This window comes from Pseudochaenichthys georgianus, chromosome 24 (genome assembly GCF_902827115.2).
Source record: "Pseudochaenichthys georgianus chromosome 24, fPseGeo1.2, whole genome shotgun sequence".
Classification (NCBI taxonomy): domain Eukaryota; kingdom Metazoa; phylum Chordata; class Actinopteri; order Perciformes; family Channichthyidae; genus Pseudochaenichthys; species Pseudochaenichthys georgianus.
In genome coordinates this window covers 9,054,820-9,073,570 of record NC_047526.1, presented here as the reverse complement: position 1 = coordinate 9,073,570, position 18,751 = coordinate 9,054,820, and the positions used below count along the sequence as shown (strand labels likewise).

Genomic DNA, 18,751 nt, shown 5'->3' with positions numbered 1-18,751 from the left:
CCATTTTGAAAACATAGCTGACTTGACGCTGGGCTGAGAGGGGGACAGAAGCGAAGCGGAGGGGGGAGGCGGACAGAAGAGGAGGACAGGAGGAGACTGGAGGAGGGTGCTGCTAGGGGGACATTCACTCATTGTTAGCAACTCGAGGAGTGGCGGAGACCCCGTCGCTACACGTGACATTTCGGCACAACATTAAGGTAAAGTTGCCTTTAATTTACTCACTTTAGCTAACATTTATTACCGGAGTGTTTCTCATGGACAGCCTCCTCGGTCTCCGCCCGACTCGGTGCGCTGAATTATAACACCGGTACACGGGCTACATATGCCCCTGTTACTATCATGCAGGATAACTAACCGTCATCTTTTGTCTCCGCTGCGCCTCTTGACATTCTGTTTTATTCAACCATTTTAAAGCAGGGAGGCAGGTACAGAGGGTAGTGGCTAGGATATACCGGGATAAGCCTCTTGGTGACGTTAGTAGTAGCTAGCTACGCTCACATTTATAAGGCGCAATTCATTTATGAATTCGCTGCTTGGAGCTCTCGCCGCGCCAGTTAATATTGAAGCACAGGTACGCTAATGGGCGTACTAATATAGCGGTATTTCAAATAATTAACCTTTAAAAAAGCTGCGCTTGTTTGATATTTGTTATAATTAGACGCAGGTGTATAATGTTTTTTTTTTAATGTCAGTGAGTGGAAATGTATTGGGTTGTTATCGGTGTGTACTGTCATGTAAATGAACCTGTAAATGTATTTCCGCTATGGAAATGTACTTTAATTAATGACAAAAATAATACTTTTTCTGTAGTGTAGCAAAAGTAAAGTCGCTCCATCTAAATTACACTAATACCAGTAATAACAACATACCATAAATCATGATAAGTCACCTAACTAAACTACCAAACAAAACCTGTAAATGTTTGTACATAGGAGTATTGTAGTGTCCTGTATGCAAATGCTTTGCTGATGTTATTAATCCCTAGCATGATATATTGCTGTTAATTAACTCTGCAAATGTTATTATCAGTCATCTACATAACCACCCACCACAGTGAAATGCAATTACCAAGTCTCTTGAAACAGCCTTTTGTGTGTTGTTCTGTTGTAGTCTTTTTAGGTCTAATTGATAAAGCCTGTTTTTGGTTTAAAACATAATAGCTATGTTGAGTAATCTACTACTTGTGATTTGTTACCAAACATACACTTAAAATGTTGTGCTTTAATTTTTCAGATCCTACGCTGAACATCATCTCCAACTGTGCTCGTCATCTTTATTTTCCCGTCGAGGCAGGAGAGGGAGGAGTGCGAGCCATTCACAGCGCGGCATCTTAAAGGACCACAGCATCTCCCAGGCTATGGAGCTCCTGTGACACACATCCCCAGGGTGATGGATGTAGCTATCTTCAGTCATGGATTACGCTGCCCGACCCAGAGGGTTTCTCTGTGAGCTGAAGAGGAGGAAGATACTACCAGACAGTCCTCGACTCACCTTTAGCCTTGTGATTTCCCTTTCCCGGTGAATGAAACGGATGCTGACAGGGCTCAACCCTTCTTCTTAACAAGCTACTTCTGTACGGACCGGTCATGGATCTCCTGTGGGTGCTGTCGGTGTCCATGTTGACGGTGTGCGTCGCCATCCCCATGGACGCGGCGGGGGAGAGCCATAGCCAGTTCACTTGTGAGCCCATAACCCTGCGCATGTGCCAAGGGCTGCCATACAACGCCACCTACATGCCCAACATCCTGAACCATTACGACCAGCAGACTGCCGCCCTCGCCATGGAGGTACAGTACACCGCCCACATGTGGAAAATATAAAAAAGCAATGCATATTTCAAATGTGTCAACGGCTTTATTTGTCATATGCACAGTAGACTAGACACAGCGTCATTTTGGCAATGAAGATCTTGATTCTCAAGCTCCTCCAATAATGCAACATACGATATTCCTTACTTAAAAGTAAAAGACATAACATTGTGAAATAGGCAAAATTAGGGATGCTCCGATCGATCGGTCACCGATCGAGATCGGCCGATACTCACTCTCTACCGATCGATCGGTGCTCTCTAAACATGCCGATCGCGAGAGCCGATCGCATGACGTAATATACATGACACTTTTCTCTGTGCGCGGCAGAACAAGCTCGCCAAAATAGCTTCACCGGTCTGGCATTATTTTAAGGTGTCCGAAAAAGACAGTAAAATAGCGGAATGCAACGTGTGTGTGAAGCAGAAATCCTGCAGCTCCGCCCGCTGTGACGGACCGGTGAGCGGGACGACACACACAAGAGTTAGATACTTAGCTATTGTATCTACCTCTGGAACAAGCTAAACTAGTTATTATAAATATATTTATTCTTCACTGTCGGGTCACTCATTACTGGATCAGTGAGCTGCATGAGATACTGACAGGCTGTCAGGAGGGAGAGAGAGAGAGAGAGAGAGAGAGGGAGAGAGGAAGAGAGGAAAAGAGAGCGCTTCCGCTCATTTCTCCCGTGTTATTATCCAAAGTGAATGTAAACTTGAATAATGTACATCATTTGAATGTAATAATTAAGTTGATTGTTGTTTGTGGAAGCTCCAGTGAATGAGCCCCATTAACTGAGTTTTAAACATCACTTTAAATGGAAGATTTAGAGTGATGTTTAAATCTTCCATTTAGGCCCCGCCCACTCGATCGGATCGGCGATCGGTATCGGCCGATACTGATTCCGGCGATCGGCCCCGAAATTGGCGATCGGAGCATCCCTAGGCAAAATTGTTAAAATATTCTTCCGTCATAAGAAAAACATGTACTAACAACAAGATATAACAACAAGTGAAATTAAATACTATGGAGTAGAATAATTACAGTTTTTACCATCTAAGCACCGGTTTGTGTGTCTAAAAAATGAGATTGTGAGCGAGAACTCAGGTATTTGCTGATATTATGTGCTGACGATCAAAACTGATCATTTTATTTCCACAGAAAATAATGCATCAGTGATTTCTCTGCATTGTCAGGGATATACCTTTTTACATTTAGACCATAATAGACCCTTTAACCCGCAGCGGGACTCACTGAAACTGCAGATCTGCTACATCTATTCAGTGGGAGTGAAATATCTGGAATACATTAAACCTTTAAATGGATAGTCTGGTTGTTTTTAAATTGGGTTCCATATAGGTAATTTCCATAGTTAGTGTATAATGTACTGTGTACGGCTGTCGACGCGCCCCTAGTTTCGAGAAGAGGACATGAGTACTCTCACGGAAGCTAAACAATGTACTGCTGCGGACGGGGAGAGAAGTATCGTTTATTTAAGCCATATAACAAAAGGCCAAACAAAAGAATCGACTTGTTATAAATGAAGGAAATAAATGAAGGAAGAAAGTAAACATCTTTGCTATATATAGTGGCCATGGATGCACTTTTCAGCAGAGGTGATTAGGAAAAAAATTACAAAAAGCGGCACTTTTTTCCATCTTAATATTCGTATTTAAACATGTGTATTTAGGACAGACATTTGTAATTTCCTGTCTCAAACTGCCTTTTGCTTGAGCCATCTAATTTTATACATTTTTACATTTTTTAAACGCAATGTTATATTTGAGTCATATATGATAAAAGGTAGATATTAACAATAAAGCACTTTTGGCAATTTTAAGGAAAATTGTGCATTGCTTTTTGCGCTGTGGCCTTCTGCTTTGTTGTCTATTTCCTTCCACTGTCTTCCGCTGAACTTTTCTGCCTTTCTCTAATTTTATATCACATTAAGGGATAGTTTGAAGTGGGGTTGATGATGTTCTTGTCCATAGTCCCAGTATTACATATAGTAGATGTCGGTCAGTATTCCACCAGTTTAGAGAGACAGACAGGAGTACGGGTGCGGAAGCAAAGCAGTACATAGCTTTGCATCATACATGGCCAGAAAGGCTAAAAGAGAGGCAGACCTTAAACAAATTGGGGGAATCCAAATGAACCCTTTTATACACCAACTCACACAATCAGACTCTCGTGCTCTGCAAGGAAGAATTACCGTTTTTGTCAACGCCGTTTGGGGCTTTAAAGAGAGCATACATAACAATTTCAGTTCCCGAAAACAAACAAAGGGGTGTTCGTCGGCAAGGTTTAGCGGTAAAACATTTTTTGATATACAATTAGTACACAAACTGATATTGATTTGTTCAGGTCGTTCTATTTTTAGGTGGTTCAAATATGTTTTGCTGCTGCCTCAGCAGTACATTGCTTAGCTTCCATGCGGTAAGCATTCCCTGTCTCCAAACTGGAGGCAGGCCAACCGCCATTTACTGTAGTAATGCACTGACTATAAGCACCTCATATATAGTGCCAACTCAAACATTGCGATTTGTCTTATTCTAAGAGGAACCCATATATATATATATATATATATATTTGAAGGGACAGTTTTTCACAATTTTGTGATATTCTATAGACTAAAGTGTTAATGGATTGTAAACCTTATATTGAGCCTAACTTGTATACTTCAGATGAATGAAAATTATTTTAGTGAGGGATTTAATGAATTTATGAATGCATTTTAAGAAAAGCTATGGATTTGGAACAAATATAGGAACTGGCCTTAATGAAACAAGATTACACCCAAACAAAGCAATTCATAAATCCCATATTGAGAGAAGAATTTTTATATTTTTGGCCTACGTAGTACGTAGTAATAAGCTAAGTACATAACGACGCATTGGGTGCCAGTTAAAAAAATATGCCTTATCGTTAATCCCCCCCAAAAAATTAAAATAACAACACTAATGAAAATCGCATACGGTGATACCTTTAATTTATTTAAAAAGATTGTGACAATTTCTCTCCTTTTATTTCTGTCAGTTGTCCTCCCATTTTGTTTCCGTCTCTTACCTTTCCTGAGTCCTTTGGCTTTCCTCTGTTGTGACTCACATTGTTGTGGATGCAGAAAGGAAATGTGACACACATCCACAGACACACAAACACACATCTTCACAGATTGAAGCCCACAGACGGCATTTCTATCAGGATGTATGTGTTGCCAGATCAGGACAGGGGTTAGTGATAGAATTAGTCTTCCTCACTTGTTGATTAGTGTGTCCCATAGACATCAGTAGCCTATATAGCTATCACTACAGATAACTGTATGTGCTTAGAGTTGGTGATATCAAAGTGCTAGCCTACTTTAATGTGGCTCCTGTAGCTCCAGGCACTGTGAGTGTATTACCAAAACATTAAGCAGAAATTACGTTGTAATACTTTATCTCTGGGAGCCAGGAGAACAGTGCATTATTAAACTAAAAAATGGTTTCTGGCCGCATGTTGACAGACAGGTGATTTATGAAAACATGTAGCGACACATCAAAACCATTTTTTTGTTGCAGTAAGTTAACCCTGGAGTGAAGAAACCCAACTGTTTCATGTGAAGGATTAAAGCTCAGTTTCTCGTGTTTAGTCCTTGTTTTATCGTTTCCACCCCACAGATTATCTATAGATTTACCAGCCACAGCATCTGACTGTTGTGGCTGTGGGATCCTCTTTGAAATGACGAGTTAGACATTTACAAACAATCACGGAGCAGATGCATCACCTCGTTAACTTAATCCCATCCTCTGCGTAGGCTGATCCCTCTGGAAGCTCAATCTATCTAGCAATTACTGGCCAAACCGCACCAAAACATTAGACTGGATGAAACATCTACCTATCTGTGTGTGTGTTTGTGTTTCAGTCTTCCATCTATATTTATCCCTTCTTATTCATCCTCAGCATCAGGTTCCCATTGGCTCCCACTCCCTCGATCACTTTTAGCCTTTGACATCCGCCCTGCCCCGCCTGGCACAGGGATGATGTGGATGTGCACACCATCTGTGCCTCCTCCTTTACGCTGTACTCAACATAGACACACTGAGTGAGGGAGATATGGAGGGCGGGTTATGTAACCTCTGAACATGCCCTGGCCCACTCACAGCACATCACATCTGTACGAGCATTAGGAGACATGCAGGCGCTCTTGACTTCCTGCTTAGGGTACTATCTTGACTTTGTCGAGATATTCACTCTCTAATCTTGTGGATTTAGTTTACATTTTGAAGATCAATTGAAGAAACTACATTTAAGATTCTACTTGTTTTTAGTAGAATAATTTCCTTATTGCGTAGATGTTGCTTACCCGTGTTGTTTTGAGGCCACGTTAGCTTTTTTACGCTAATCTCAGTGTGTGGGTTGCCGTGAACAGAGAGAGGCACTTCTAGTTTGGACGGTGTTCACTTTGATTGGTCATGGAGCCACAATTAAGTCTCTTTTAGCTCTCAGAAATGCTCATTGGGTTTGGAAAAGACACACGGAAACCCAATAGGTTCCAAATAACTCGCCCTAGATCCAGTTCATGGGAGAATTCAAAGCCTATAAGATGTCGAGGGCAGCCAAATGAGAATTGACAGTTGATTTGAAAGAGAATTAGGTCCTCTGAATAGCCATGATAATGATGATGAATGCCTCGCACCGTGGAGAAACTGGGAGTTGGATGAGAACCAACGCCTGCCGTTCTTGCACTTTTTGTCTAAACCCCCTGAAGTGGTGTCTGTCTGAGTTTCTTTTATCCTGTCTCGTTTTTCATGGTCTTTTCAACGTTTTTGTTCTTTTGGGAAAATGGGTGCAATTTGTCATGATATCGTTAAAACTTTCTTGGTTCTTTATTTTCTTGGGTTTAGTGTGTGCAGATGTTCACTGTATTTAATCTTAGACTGGTGCTTACAGTGGGGACATATTTGGAGTATGAGCTGCATATCACATTAGCAGATCCGATTCACCCGGTGATAACGTCTTTTAACTTGATTTGAACAAAGACAGATTGTATGGTTAGTTTGAACTGGAAACATAACTAACAAGGTGATTCGGATAAACATGATTTTCTGTTCCCGCGATGACGCTCGCTGCGGCAGCCATCGCTGACCGCTGAATGACCTCGCAGCTGAAGTGGGGCAGCGGCCTCGGGGCTGGGAATCGGCTAATTCTGTGCCACAATGATACTGTGCCTTACTCTATACCATAAGTGGGAGCGTGGCGGATTTGACTGGCATTACAAAAAGACCAAAATAAATGGGCTAAAATCCCCTTCTTTAGATAAATGCACACTTTAGCTACAGTAAGGCAGCGTGGCTTCATCACATTGAATCAGTTAAGCTGCTATGTACCGTGCTTTGCATCCAAAGCAGACGGCATTTATTTCAGTATGAAATCAGGACGTCTCTCATTCTATAATGGACGTTGATGATAATAAAACTATTACGTTTGCATATGCTTTAAGGATTCTTTGGCGGGGAGAGGACATGAATGTCATGATTCTGTTATTGATTCATTATTCCGAATGCTTGTAAAAACATTTGGAAAGAACTACCGTGTGGTGTTGGCGCTTGGTGTGTTGAGAGATAACCGTTTAGTGTATGAGTAATGGCTGCAACGCACAGAATCACATACTGAAAGCATTACATACTTAATATTCTATGAATTGTCAATTGAAATGTATTGTATCGGGAAGTTGGCTTTGCCTTGAGCTTTATTGCACAGCTACCAGAAGACATAGTAAATGCTCAACAGTTTTCCAAGCTTTGGACCTCAGCATGCCATCGCAAATATTTGGCATAAATGTATCATAATAAAATCGAGGGAAAATGGCTTTTTTTCTTTTTGGAACCGTCTTTACTGTCCTGGTCCAAATAATGAGAACAGGAACTGCTTGAGTGCTTCTTTGGGGCCAGATGGGACCAGCAAAGGTCAGGGCACACTGAAGGTATTCATTCAATTAGGTCGATAAGAGGGGTTTGTTTACAGGACGCCAAAACCCAGAATGTTGTCTTAGTGGACTTCCAGTGACCATTATAACAAGCCTTGTTGTTTCGTCCCCAGTGCAGACTTCTGCATTAGTTATCTAACTATGTTGGCAGTGGCACAATTGAAGAATAATTAGGGCCGAGCCTTTTCCCGGTCATCTTGATTTCAGCTTTACACAGTATTAGTCGCATTTATTGTGTGTGAATGCAGCGCGGTGACACAATGGTCTGTTTTTAATCTGCCCTGTCCCACTTGCACTCATTTCCTCCTCCTCTCAGGGCCTTCAATCAGCCTCTTGTCTCAGTTTACAACGCATTCAGATAAACTGTGTCATGTTACAGCTGCTGTGTACAATAACCCAGATACTCCACCCATGCTGTGTGAATGGCTTTGTAAAGAGGAGCTGAGAGATGTGTGTGTGTGTGTGTGTGTGTGTGTGTGTGTGTGTGTGTGTGTGTGTGTGTGTGTGTGTGTGTGTGTGTGTGTGTGTGTGAGAGAGTTTCAGTAAAAGGCTGATAAAGCGTTTTGAAGGTTCCAAGTCTGTTAAAATGTGCTGCGGTTAACTAAAAAGTACACCTTTTAACATACCCAATGTGGTAGCTAGTGAAGATGTATCCCAGCTTAGCACACACTCACACTCACACACACACACACACACACACACACACACACACACACACACACACACACACACACACACACACACACACACACACACACACACACACACACACACACACACACACACACACACACACACACACACACACACACACACACACACACACTCACACACACACAGACACAACATGGTCTGATAAATCCTACTCAGCGTGACCCAGGCTATAAAGGAGCCTCTTGTTTTATTTAATGTCCAACACCGTGTTTATTGGCAGTGGACTGAAAGAGGAGCACTAAGAGAGAGCAAGTCGCTGGTCCACAACAACCTTTCTGAGTGTGTGTGTGTGTGTGTGTGTGTGTGTGTGTGTGTGTGTGTGTGTGTGTGTGTGTGTGTGTGTGTGTGTGTGTGTGTGTGTAAAAGGACGTTAACACACTGTCACAGCGCAAGGTTTTCAAACATTTCTTAGCGGTGAATGACACGGCTGACTCGGCCGACCCATCCCTCTTCTCTCCTCTCTTCCCCACTCTCTCACCCAAACCCCCCCTGCCTCCTCCTCACCCCCTTACTCTTTTGTCCTCCCCCTCCCCCTGCGCAGGGCTCACCCGTTGCCCAGGAAACAGTCCCAATTGTGCTGTTAACAAAGGCAGCAGAGGCTTTCTTGCCTCCCGGGAGGTGGTCCCCTCCGCCCCGCACTCTGACCCCCTTGAACCCTGCTCTCCTCCCTCTTCTTCCCTCCCTCCCTCCCTCTCTCCGCCCTGGTGATGCATCACTCGTCTCCATGGCGCTGAGCTTGGAAATGTGGAGAATTGGAATGGCAGCAGAGGAGAAAGGGGGAGAGAAAGGGTCAGAAGCAGAGAGGGGGGTGAGGGGGGGAGAGGTGACCGGGAGGTATTTCCAAAAGAGAGACTCAACACAGACCAGTTGGCCTCGCTGGGCTTCTTTGTCAGCAATTCATCAGTCACTAACACCTCAGCAGCAGACCCCGAGCCTTCATTAAAAACTAATTACTTTAGCATTAGGCGATACATACGACCACCCTCGGGTGACTTCATATGAATAGGCCGTATTAATATTTAATATCTTGATCTGATTCAAAACACGCCGGGTAATCTCAGAAAACCGGCGAGGTGAAACGAAGGTCAACGCTGTTTTTCTGCGTCCTTCAAAGGCTGGGGATTAAAACTAAAATATGCAAATATATGCAAAATTACACATTAGGTAAACTCATGCATGTTAACCACATTGGACTGCATGCCAAAATAAATCTGATTTCAAATAATATCCCCCAAGGTTTTCCTCATTGCAGTTTGTGAAAGATTTCAGTATTTATTAGACACGCTAAACCAGCCCAGTGGTTTCCAGTCCAAAGCTGATATGTGCGGCTTCGTCAGAGACCATTCACATATCAGGGAATGCAACAGGGTTGATGCAATTCACTTCAGTAAACAAGGGTTGGTCAGTACTCTCTCTCTACTACTGAATGATAGAGCAGTAGAAACACTGGTGTAAGGAATACAATCTGTGTCAGCTGACTTATTGTCTCATGGTCATGGCTGACTGGTACACTTGTGTCAAATGGCTACTGTAAAGAATACTGTTTACAATGCAGTGAAACATAAAGTAAGACAGGACTGGGGAACATATAGCTTCTTCTGATGGATGGAGAGATAGATCTTCCTACATTTATTTGTAAGTGTCACGAAAAAATGTTTCTTCTTGCTATGACAAGAAGCCATCTGTCTACGTGCATCACCCGGCTCTCTTTTTAGTGTTTTTTTCTTCAGTTTTCGTCTTCCGTTAGACCAGGGGTGCCCAATACGTCGATCGCAAAGGTAGTGTGGGTAGATCGCATGGCATTGACATTTAATTTAATTTTTTTAAGTTAGCCTATCCATCCTTACTATGGCATTTGCCACTTGGTTGATGTCCAGGTAAGCCAGTCTGAGTGGTATTGTGCCATACGGGTTCATGCCGCTATGAGGGGGCCTCACCTCCTCATCTGAAGCGCAAATGTGGCGCACTATTATGCGCTTATGCAGCGCAATTATTGTAAGCGCGCCACAGTTTATCCGCCGTTTAGTCCACTAGCACCCCCCCCCCCCCTCGTGACACAGATTGGACAGGGGCGGCCCTGTAGGTCGATCATTTGGGCTTGGTCATTTTAAAAGTAGCTCCCAAGCTGTGCACCCCTGCGTCAGTTTGTAAGACATTTCAGTCTTGGGTGTTACATATATTTAAGCTGTCAGTTATCGGGAAACCCTTAGTCACCCTCCGTATTGGCTTATTGTAGCCATTTATTTTATTAAAATATTTTGTATTCTAATATAATTTTTTCCCAATTTAGCCTTACCTTCCAGAGAGCGGCAGATAGAGGGGCTGGATTTGAACCTCTTTCCACCGCCGTAAGAACTGATCCCCAGCACTATGCACTATGCAGCAGCCCACACAGCACTCATTCATATTTGAAATTGAATTTTAGAACAATATGTTAAAACCCACTTTATCTGTATGTATAGGTCATAATAAGTGTGTCACGTATAGCTACCCATGGATTGATGTTGACCAGAATCCACTGCTCCTCTGACTGACACATCTGACTGTGTGTGAGCTCGCTATTTCCACAGTGGCATATTATTCCACATTTTCAGAGATCAAAAATCCCCATAAGAAACTCATGAATACGTAATGACTAGCAGTGGGGATAGAAGCTGAAATCCCATTAGCATACCACCCCTCTAGTGCTCTACGGAGCCCAGTATTACACGCCGGATTGTCCCTAACACGGCGCCATGACCAACCTCTGGCCATTCACCGGACCAGCGCTCCACCAGCTGTTTCCAGTGTGGCCATTAACATCAAATCCCCATGGAGACTGTGGCGGCTCCGCAGGGCCTCGAGACACTGCTCTGTGTGGGGAAAGCTGCGCCCAGCCATATGTCCCATCAGCCACCAGCAGCAGCGGCAGCAGCAGTCCGGCCCTCAGCGGCTAGCATGATGGGCTGACAGTGATAAAATGGCCGCATGGAGATTCTGAAGAGATGGAGGAGGGGTGGGACAGGGGTGGGTGATGGAGCAGTGTGAAAATAGAAAAAAAAGAGAAGCATGATGAATAGAGAGAGGGATGAATATGAACTGAGGCCGAGGTCTCCCCTAGTAGATCATCACTTCCTGTAGCCTATATATGTATTCAACCGTCTCCCATGCCATCTCTGTTTGCCATGCCGTGTAAAGTGTAGTACATTGTGTTCTATGGTGCATATCTGTAGCCTGCGGGAAGCAGAGTGGGAGAGTGAAGATGCAAGCTCACTTTAGCTGCATTAGATCATGTTTGAGTGGCTAACCAGCGCTGACAGGGCACCGTGGATGAAGTAATAGGAGTCACAGGACCGCACACTGGCAACAGAAAGCACCGAGAGAGGCACAGTAGCACCAGTAGCTGGGGAAACTCGGGATTATGTGTTACATTCCTCTCTGTTTCTCCGACAATGCTGTGCCTGAGATGTAGAAATCTAAAGATACTTGAATTGCGTCTTTATAGTGATTCTATCTGTAATGTTTGTATAATGGCCATACATTCACAATCTCAATATCTTTTTTTCTTGATGGAGTTTGTGTTTCTGTAAATGTTCAGGTGTTTTTAGATATTTTATTATTTCACTTTAAGTGCATACTTTTATTTATAACTTAGATTGTTGATGCAAAAGTGAAACACTTCGTAGGTCAAACTTTCATACAACTGTTGTGTTTCTTTGGAGACTGACATTGGTCACTTCATTATTGACTTAAGGGTTATTATGTGGATTTGTTTTAAAGCAATTTATCAATGAATCAATCGGTTAATACTCAAAAAATGAATCAGCAATTATTGTTTTTTTGTGAATATCTGCTGGTTTTCTTAAATATCTCTATTATCTTAAAATGAAGGTATTTCGGTTTGGGACTGTCAGTCCCACAAAACAAAACATTTCAAGATTAAATTAAAATTAAAAATACAATAATTGGATAAATAAATACAAATGATTGGAAGATTAGGAATAATGTTGGTAGAAATCTCCTAGCCTTTGATGGGTGTGTTGCAGCACAGTGAACATGTGAAGGTGGATCTTCTCACAGCAGAAGTGTGTATGCCTAATAGATAGCCCTGACTCGCAGCATGCTACGATACAGTGGTGCTCAATGAAACGTGATGCCTCCATTTGTACAGAAATTACACGATTGAGCGGTTGATTGATCTCAGATATGACAGCCGACCCCGTGTAAGTCACCTAAGTTGTTCCTCTGGATTTGAAAATACATATGAATCAATATGGATTCCTTTTATTACCGTTACCTTCCCATCGCTGATCCCTCACAAAGGAAGTGACTGATTACCTCAAAGCCCATATGTCTCGCGTGAAAAGTGATATGAACGAGGGGGTGACAAAAGCTGCATGGATGTGGCTGCTTTGTGCTTTCACACCCATTCTAATCCTTCTGACGTAAAGACATCCACTGTGGGTGGCAGGCAGACGGGCTTCCAGGATCAAATATGCTGATGTGACACATGGTGGAAACACATTAGAATATTCTGCTTCAGGTAGCAAACAAGTGAGAAAATCAGCCAAAACCCTCCATCTCTGGCCCATGATGCATTGCTGCATTCTAAGCTCAAATGATGCTGTAGCCATTGTTCATTTCTAACGCTGTGTTCTGTTTACCGTGTATTACGTGTAGGATTATAGGGAATTTGATCAGTTTTGACCCAAAATCCAATTTTGAGTTTTTTTTAAACGTGGTTCAGATGTGTTGAGTTTTTCTAAGCTTACATTCGGGTCAGAACAGGATAAGTACTCTAGTGATAGGTGTAAACACAGCCTTATGTGTCTTTGTATACACCCCAGCTGCTCCTTTGACTCCATCGCTCCATCACTGCTTCAAACCGGTTTAAGATTTTCATCATCAACAATACACACAGAGCTCCATTGGGTTCTTCCTGTCCATATGTCCGTATCTCTGTTCAAAGAGGCCCTATTATGCTTTTGGGGGTTTTCCCTTTCCTGTAGTACCCCCCTGCCTGAAACACCTCCATTGGACTCCTTTGTTTACTTAGTGACATAGTGACATCACACTGTAACACTCGCGCTTCTATTGGCTATTGCTCTAGCACAGGGATCACCAACTACATTTGTCCAAGGGCCGAAATGTAACCAATAGACACTATCGCGGGCCAGCGATTTTTATATAGCCCAGAATTTTATAAATAGTATTCAGATTACTTTTGGAATACTTTCTTTTTCCATAACAGATGGGTATGTTTTGGTGAACAGGAGACACTTATGTTACTGTTTTAATGGCTTATCAAGAACTCAAACACAACATCTTGGTGTCATTCTGGACAGCTCTCTCATCTGCACCCCACAGAAAAAACATCACCCGGACTGCATTCTTTGTACTGTCTTAAAACCTTTCCTTGGAATATGTTATGAATTGTAAGGTGTCCTTGGGTGCTTTGAAAGGCGCCCCTAAATAGAATGAATCATCATTATTATTTATTATTATCTGAAACGATATAATAACTTTTAAAACTTTTTCCAGTCACTTGCCCCATGCATTCAGCAGCAGCAGTCCGTTCACTTTGATTTGATCCCGTTATAAATGTCATCATTTCGACAATAAAGAAATGCTACAAAAACGTTATCTTGCACATTTTATCTAACCATCTCCGTTTCTAACTTTCAATATATTTTAAAAGAGATCTCTCTCTCTCATCTGCGTGCGGGGGCGGGGCCTCACAGACACGCTGCATCTCTCTCTCGCTCACAGACTCGCTGCAGCGCAGTGCAGTGTGCACACAGTTCTGCCGGTAATGAATATTACATTTTGTGAGGAAACTTTTCCACCAATAATTCCAATAAGTATTCCAAAATGTATTCACTTCAGGTTTACGAAAGTAACTGTAATCAGATTACTCGTTTTTCAAATGAAACGCCAGCTGAATACACTTAGCCTACTTGATTTTTGTATTTTGATTACGTAACGCCGTTATGTTTTCCGTTACAACCCAATCCTGCTTCGAGGCTACTGTCCCGCAGCGCCAGCCTCTCTGTTGGACTCTGTCGCAGCGGGGCTACTGCTGTGGTGCGGAGCGCATTAACCAGACTCTTCACAACGAAGGATCACTTCTTCTTCAGGGGAGGGAAGGTTTCGCAGTCTACTGTCCCGCAGCTGCTGCCTCTCTGTTGGACTCCGGTACTGCACCTTACTCACGAGACGTTGTAAACAAAGAAATGGGTGGGGGGCAAACGCAGTAACCACTCCGCCAACGCCACAGTCACCCCCGTCGTGCGGGCCGGATGAGAATGTCTGGCGGGCCGGATGTGGCCCGCGGGCCGCCAGTTGGTGGTCACTGCTCTAGCACATTGTATGTGATAGGCTAAGTAAAGGACATCTCTAAGCAGTTGACCAATCACAACAGAGCCGGCCAGCTAACCAATCAGAGCAGACTGGGCTCTGGTTTCAGACAGAGGGTGAAAAGAGGTGCTGCAGCACAGGCAGTACGAGAACAATAAAGAGCTTTAGAACATTAAAGCATGGAGACATGTCCCAGTGGAGACGTGTCCCAGTGGAGACGTGTCCCAGTGGAGGCTCGACGTACTGACATGAACCTGAAGAGCAGCATTATGGCTCCTTTAATGTACACCGAACAACATGGTAGAAACAACTCACAGTGATACTTGACACCCACCCCCCTAACACACACAGAGACAACTTGCCCCCTGCCTGTCTTCTTCTCTTCTCACCCTCTCTCCCCCCTCCCTGTCTGTCACAGACCCCTGTCTTTACATTTCGGGGGAGGAGGAGCATGTGTCTGACTAGCTTGGGTGTGGCTGCAGGCCTTTCAGTAACACACAACAACACAGAGGTGTACGTGCGCACAGAACCATGCTCTCTCCAACACATGTATTCATATATACATGCCTACACACACACACACACACACACACACACACACACACACACACACACACACACACACACACACACACACACACACACACACACACACACACACACACACACACACACACACACACACACACACACACCACACACACACACACACACACACAAACCCATATACACACACATGCACGCACACACACGCATGCGCGCGCACACACACACACACACACAAACCCATATACACACGCACGCACGCACGCACACACGCACGCACACACACACACACACACACACCACACACACACACACACACACACACACACACACACACACACACACACACACACACACACACACAACACAACACACACACACAGACACACACTCTTCCTGAAACATTTGCATATTCACAACATGTCCCACGGATGCTTCCTGCTCTCCCAACGCCTCTTGGCTCGGTGTATGTGTGTGAGGCTATTATGGTGCTGCTGCTGCGTGGGTGTGTTTGCATGTAAATAATACACTTCTGTTGCTCATGTGTGTACGAGTGTTAGCGCAGTGTGTCAGTCAATCACAGCGTGGTCCTCCCTGCAGCACAAAGGCCTTGTCAGCAGCAGTGTGTGTGTGTTTCAATGGTGGGGGTCGCCCCGCTTGTTGAAGGTTGGAGGGAAGGAGGAAGGGGGGGGGACTGATGTCATGGGGGGCGGAGGGGATTATTAGGAAAGAGGCCAGAGTTGTTTTGATGGACTCATCTCCAGAAAGTGTCCGAGGCATGCTCCACTGGTCTCTTTGTGCTGCTGAGACCTCACGGTGAAGCTGGAGGAACTCATCTGGGGTGATGTATCTTCTCTCACACGTGCTCCCCTCTGTCTCCCCCTGCAGCCGTTCCATCCCATGGTGAACCTGCAGTGCTCTCCGGACCTCAGGATGTTCCTGTGTGCGCTCTACGCCCCCGTGTGCACCGAGTACGGCCGCATGACTCTGCCCTGCCGCCGCCTCTGTCTGCAGGCCAGGAGCGACTGCTACAAGCTCATGGACATGTTCGGGGTCAGCTGGCCGCAGGAGATGGAGTGCACCAGGTGGGTACATCAGAAACAAGCACTTCCCCCCCCGGAAGTATCTCTGGCATTTAAACAGAGGAGTAATGCAGCAAGATGTCATTCCTCTGAACCACAGACATGTGGCGCAGAGGGACAGCTCGCTTTGAGAAGGACAACTGGCTGCTTAACTATTACATCTCTTTCAAACATCACTGCGGGTCAATGAGTTCTGCAGTCAGACAGGTGGTGAGACCTGAGAATACAAAACTAAGCAATTCAAATTGTTACAAGAATGAAAAATCATTAGGACAAAATACAATATCTCCACAAGGACAGATGTGACAGTCGTTTTACAGCTGGAAGAATCCTCTTCACCGACTGTACTAAGAGCCGTTATTCAGAAATAGTATACATGTTCTTAAGAAGAGCCTTATATTGTGGAGTATCTATTCTAATGCATATGCTTTATATATATATATATATATATATACACACAGCATACAGTCCCTAATCCAGTGGGAATGAGGAGATGCAGTCAACCCAATTAGCAGGGAAAGGCACATATACCCTGTTGTGTCTGAATGCCAGAGACGAGGTATAAAAAGACTTCAGTAGAGCCTTGCATTAGAAGGGTGTATTGATGTTGTCTGAGTAGTACTTTCTTTATCTCTTTCTGAATAAAACGTGAAGGTATTCAGCTGCTTCCCGGAGCTGCGATAATGTGATTGAGAGATACAAATAATCGAATACACACTTATACGAATGATCTTTCCCGGAGACGTCTGAAGTCATAATGAGGCGCCTGCGCAAGTTGAACTTCTTCTTCGTCTTCACTGAAGCGCCCTGTAACCACCTGACCAATGTATTCATCCATCTTTAGCGTCTTTCAAATGCTAAATGTATAATATAGTGTTGGCAGTGTGAGTAATCCCCCCCCCCCTCTGACTCCTTCAGGTTCCCGGACTGTGACGAGTCGTACCCCCGTCCCGCGGACCTGCTGTCCAGCTCAGACTCCACCGACTCCCCCATCTCCGTCCAGAGGGACTACGGCTTCTGGTGTCCCAGAGAACTCAAAATCAACCCCGAGCTGGGCTACTCCTTCCTGGGGGTCCGAGACTGCTCCCCCCCCTGCTCCAACATGTACTTTACGCGCGAGGAGCTGGCGTTCGCCCGCTATTTCATCGGGGTGGTGTCCATCGTCTGTCTGTCCGCCACCCTCTTCACCTTCCTCACCTTCCTCATCGACGTGTCGCGCTTCCGTTACCCGGAGCGCCCCATCATCTTCTACGCGGTGTGCTACATGATGGTGTCCCTGGTGTTCTTCCTGGGCTTCCTGCTGGAGGACAACGTGTCCTGTAACGCAGCCAGTCCCGGCAGGTTCCGGGCCGCCACCGTGACCCAGGGCTCCCACAACAAGGTAAGAGCTCTCTGTGTGTTCTGATGCTGCTTCTGCACTGCCCGGTCCTTGGTACTGACCCTCCATGGCCTCTGCCCCAGGCCTGCACCCTCCTCTTCATGGTGCTGTACTTCTTCACCATGGCGGGCAGTGTGTGGTGGGTCATCCTGACCATCACCTGGTTCCTGGCTGCTGTTCCCAAGTGGGGCAGCGAGGCCATAGAGAAGAAGGCGCTCCTGTTCCACGCCTGCGCCTGGGGCATCCCGGGGGTCCTCACCGTGACGCTGCTCGCCATGAACAAGATCGAGGGGGACAGCATCAGCGGGGTCTGCTTCGTGGGGCTGTACAACCTGACGGCGCTGCGCTGGTTCCTGATCGCCCCTCTGGGACTGGATGTAGTGGTGAGGACGAGTATTACACACGAGAGACATGGAGAGACATGCAGTGAATTCTATGCAGAATACTTACTTTGTTTGGTGACAGTGGCTCCATCTTAAAACGATATAATAAAACAAAACAAAAATAATGCATTTATTGATATTACAAAATAACAAGTTAAAATAAGATTAAAAAAGAGTAATACATGCTAAAAATACAAGAACAAAATGAATACAAATATTGATATCAAAATGAAGTTAAAGTAAAATGTGCACAGTGCTATTCATTATACTACATGTATATCACAATATATGCAGTGTTGTATTGGTATGACGCGGTACAGCACGGCTGGGTATTGGTTCCAACACGAGGTCTCGTAACCTCTAAAGTCCACCTGCACTTCATTCTTTGGTACAAGATCTAGAAAAGAGTAACCGTGTTACCAAGCGTTCTGACATGTGTGAGACGTGTGAGTGGCGCTGCAGCACCTGCCACCCACACGGGGAGGTCAGCACGGTGTATCTCACCAAGGCCAACCCATCACTCATTTGAAATGGTGCGA

At 44.6% G+C, this 18,751-nt stretch overlaps 1 protein-coding gene across 1 annotated transcript in view; it reads left to right on the top strand.

The window, feature by feature from the left end:
• The first annotated feature begins 75 nt into the window (after positions 1 to 75).
• fzd3a (frizzled class receptor 3a) overlaps positions 76 to 18,751 on the top strand; it is a 31,785-nt gene continuing 13,109 nt past the window's right edge. Inside the window, exons 1-5 of the mRNA XM_034075978.2 lie at positions 76 to 197; positions 1,234 to 1,787; positions 16,258 to 16,454; positions 17,370 to 17,832; positions 17,913 to 18,212. Of these exons, the coding sequence (XP_033931869.1) occupies positions 1,587 to 1,787; positions 16,258 to 16,454; positions 17,370 to 17,832; positions 17,913 to 18,212 (1,161 nt within the window). The 5' untranslated portion in view covers positions 76 to 197; positions 1,234 to 1,586. The remainder of the gene's footprint in view (positions 198 to 1,233; positions 1,788 to 16,257; positions 16,455 to 17,369; positions 17,833 to 17,912; positions 18,213 to 18,751) is intronic.